This window comes from Arachis ipaensis, chromosome B08 (genome assembly GCF_000816755.2).
Source record: "Arachis ipaensis cultivar K30076 chromosome B08, Araip1.1, whole genome shotgun sequence".
Taxonomy (NCBI): domain Eukaryota; kingdom Viridiplantae; phylum Streptophyta; class Magnoliopsida; order Fabales; family Fabaceae; genus Arachis; species Arachis ipaensis.
In genome coordinates, this window is record NC_029792.2 from 115,269,586 (window position 1) to 115,273,184 (window position 3,599).

At 34.2% G+C, this 3,599-nt stretch overlaps 1 protein-coding gene across 1 annotated transcript; it reads right to left on the reverse strand.

Annotated features, from left to right (window-relative positions):
- Nucleotides 234–2,525, reverse strand: LOC110265723. Its single transcript, XM_021108930.1, has 3 exons — nt 2,388–2,525; nt 2,051–2,269; nt 234–871 (listed from the first exon to the last, which is right to left on the reverse strand). The coding sequence occupies exons 1-3, from the start codon at nt 2,502–2,504 to the stop codon at nt 797–799; spliced, it is 411 nt and encodes a 136-aa protein (XP_020964589.1). The 5' UTR covers nt 2,505–2,525; the 3' UTR covers nt 234–796.

Here is a 3,599-nt window from a genome sequence, read left to right on the forward strand (position 1 = left end):
TTAATAAAAAATAGGTAATCAATAATATTAGTACTTAAGAATACTAATAATAGCATTTACTAGCTCTGAAAATTATCATTTTTATTTTATAAATTTTTTTTTCTATTTTTAATATTGGTCATCTCATTCAACACTCAACAGTCTCCACTGCCAATGCAACTATCAGAGCATTCAGAAATCCATCTTCAAAAACAAATGATCCTTCTTTTTTGGTCCATCTTTTTACACTTTTCTTGAAAGAATAGGTGATTACATAATGAGTCATTAAAGTCTGTGGTACATACAAAATTTAGATCTCTAATTTGATTAATTGTCAATCCCAACAAATTAGATTCATATTCCTTTTGATAAAAGGCTATCTCCAACGAGGATAATTCTATTTACTGTAGTAGTAATGTGTACAAGGTGAACTCAAAAACATTGATTCTCCCTGACCTATCCTAATCTCTAACCAATCTAACGGAACTAAACTAAGATTTTCACCACATTGCACTTTAATTTCTGGCCTACCATTGTTTTTATTAGCTCTTCAGTATTAGGAATCCTTTTTACAAAATAACGCACACCACAAACCTCTTCTAGCAGTTGTCCTGCCACCAAAAATTCATCCAATATGAAACAGCAAACTATGTTCACAACAACACTACTTGAAATAACAACGCAATCACAAATTTAGCCATCATTCCATCTGCAGAAAATTGAAGCATTGCAGCGAAAAGAAAATACAAAGAGAATCAAAAGTACACACCTCATCCATGAATCAAAGTTGCACACTCAAAAGAAGCTGTGAAGCAAATCATTTTCTTCGGCGGAACACCGCACATTGGCCATGCTTCATAATCACTCTTTGAGGAACTCGCTGAATCTGAATCTGCAAAGGGTAAAATAAGAGTAAATTTTAAGTTCCCCTGCTAACAGATTGTCTCAAGAACAAACCAAATAACATCACATTTTGATATTTCACAAGATTTTTAGGGATTGATCTTATCTACGTCCAACAACTAGCTCTTAGGTTACGTTGCCTTGTCATACAATATTCTAAAATTTAAAAAAATTTTAAAGAATCTAAACATTTATAGTCGAGGAAAAATAAATTCAAGTTCCTATTTTTTTCAATGGTACAAGTTCCAACTTTTTTGACACACAACACAAGCAAATTGAACCAAGTTTTTCTCACTGCTAAGTAAATAGAACTCAAAACTTAATTTTTCCCTAATTTTAATTATTTTAGAAGCCCTAAAATGAAAAAAAAAAAAACAAGTCCCTCATAAAAATACATGCAATGGAATTAATGAGTAGGACCACAACAGAGACACACTTTCCACAAATGATTTCAAAAGTAACGCAAACAAACGATGTCACATACTGTCACATCGGCGTTGGTCCTCCTATCCGTCACGGTGTCTTTAGTTGGCGATTTTCTAGTACCAAGTGTGGTATCTTTAGGGTTTTGTGTAATTGGTTATGTGAATAGAGGTGATGCATGGAAAATCCTCTTCATATGAGGATGCTAGAGTGTAATTCACCATTTTTGGAGCAAGCAAAATGTATGTGTTTTGCTAATTATTCAGTGAAGTATCTATCATAAACAAAACAAATTAAGCAGTTAACATTAGAATTAAGAATGTACTGTTGTCAGTTAACAAAAAAATTAGAATATTTAACGGAATAAATAGAGAGAAGTCATAGCAATTTTAGTAAGATAAAATTTTCTATTAGTCATAGCAAATTCATATATATACACAAGGACTCATAATTATTCCTATCAACAAGTGGTGGCTTGCTTGATAACAAGAGGCTAAATATAACAATATAGCTATGATAATATTAGAGTTAAATACTATGTGCTCTCAATATTTTGATATGAAATAATTGTTAGTATTAAAAATGCAAATGCAACATTACTTTATTCTTGTTCAAAAAGTAGCCCAAAACAATATATAATAAGAATAGAGTTTTCATCTTAATAAAGTTGTTCCCTTTTTTGTTTTTCTAAAAATATAATAAATTCAAGAACAAACCAAATAACAGCTAGGAGCAAATTTAGTACCACTAGACGACGAGGAATCACTACTTGAATTGCTGGAGCTACTAGAACTACTAATAGCATGACCGCCGGCGACTTCTTTATCTTTCTCAATCTCCACATGGGGGAAGTACTCATCGGCATCTCATCCCCAATGTCAACATCCCCATCCCCAGCATCCATTTTCTTTGGTTTCTTCACCTCAACCGGAGCCGCCTCAACCTTTTCACTAGTAGCCAATTCCTATCCATTTGATCACAGTAACAAATTAGTATATATGGCAAGAAAATGATTACGATGCTATATAAAATAAGCTAACCCATTCAATAGATAAATGCACAAAAAATGAAAGGAGTTTTACCCCATTGGATTTATTGGATGCGGCATTGTTGTTGTTCAAGTTGCCGAGTAGTGCCTGCCGCTTAATTTTCCCAAAGAATCTCAGTGTCAGCAGCCTCAATATCAAGCTCAATCTCATCCCCGTTCTGCTTCAGATTCCCATTCCTCTTGCTTATGATCTATATCACCTGCTCCATTTTCTTAGGAGGCAAACTCTACAACCCAATACCCAACTTGTATTTCCCATCAAGGCTCATCTCCCTCTTATTGGGATCCTTTGCCTCAGGTCCTTCGCTTTATTGGGGTCCTTCCCCATACAAACAACTTTGAAGCATCTCAGCATCTCATCGTGAAGCCTCTCTATATTTTTCCTAGGCACCGAAAAATAGAGTCTCAGGTGATAGAAATTCTGCAACAATAACAACATAAAAGAGGGATTAATGAAACTGAAGAAACTCACCAGTTTGAGATCACCTTTGCGGGCTGACAATGAGAATTATTGTCGATCTAGAATTTCTCAAAATAGAATATGTTCATTGCAAGTATAGTCTAGACCAACAATTGATTCCCCAAATCAAATGTTTAATTCAAATCAAAACAAATTATAACCGAGAGTATTTAGCTCCCGGGTCGTCTTCCCTAGGAGTTGCAATGAAATGTACAATTATTGGCTATGAGAGAGAGCATGGGAGATTGGGAATGAAAGCAAGAGCAAGAAATATAAATAGCAAGAAATTGAAACAAGCATGCAAGGAATTAAAAAGAAAGCAATTAAAGGACACTTGGCAAGAAATGGGTAATCTAGGTTTCCTATCCTAGTTGTGGACCACAAACATGGCAATTGTGTAGAATCAATCCAAATCAATCAATCCTCCTTGAGAATTAGTCAAAAGACGTAATTGATCTCAATCCATAAGTCCTAGTCAACTCACTAATTACTTAGTGAAAGACTAGCGTCAATGGAAACCAAATCAATTAACTAATCTCACACAATGCGGAATGGACATCCACAACTCAATTCCACCCAAACACCCAATTTCTCAACCAAGGAATTAAACTGCAAGAAATTAAACATCAAAGCAATAAAAGTTAAACCAATTAAATGCAAGGAAAAGAAATGGCAAGAAAGTAACTTAACATGCAAGAAAGTAAATGAAAGCAAGTAAAAGTCAAAACAATAAAACTTCAAAAGCAAGAAATCTCTTGGCAAGTAATTGAGGACTAAGGCTACCTA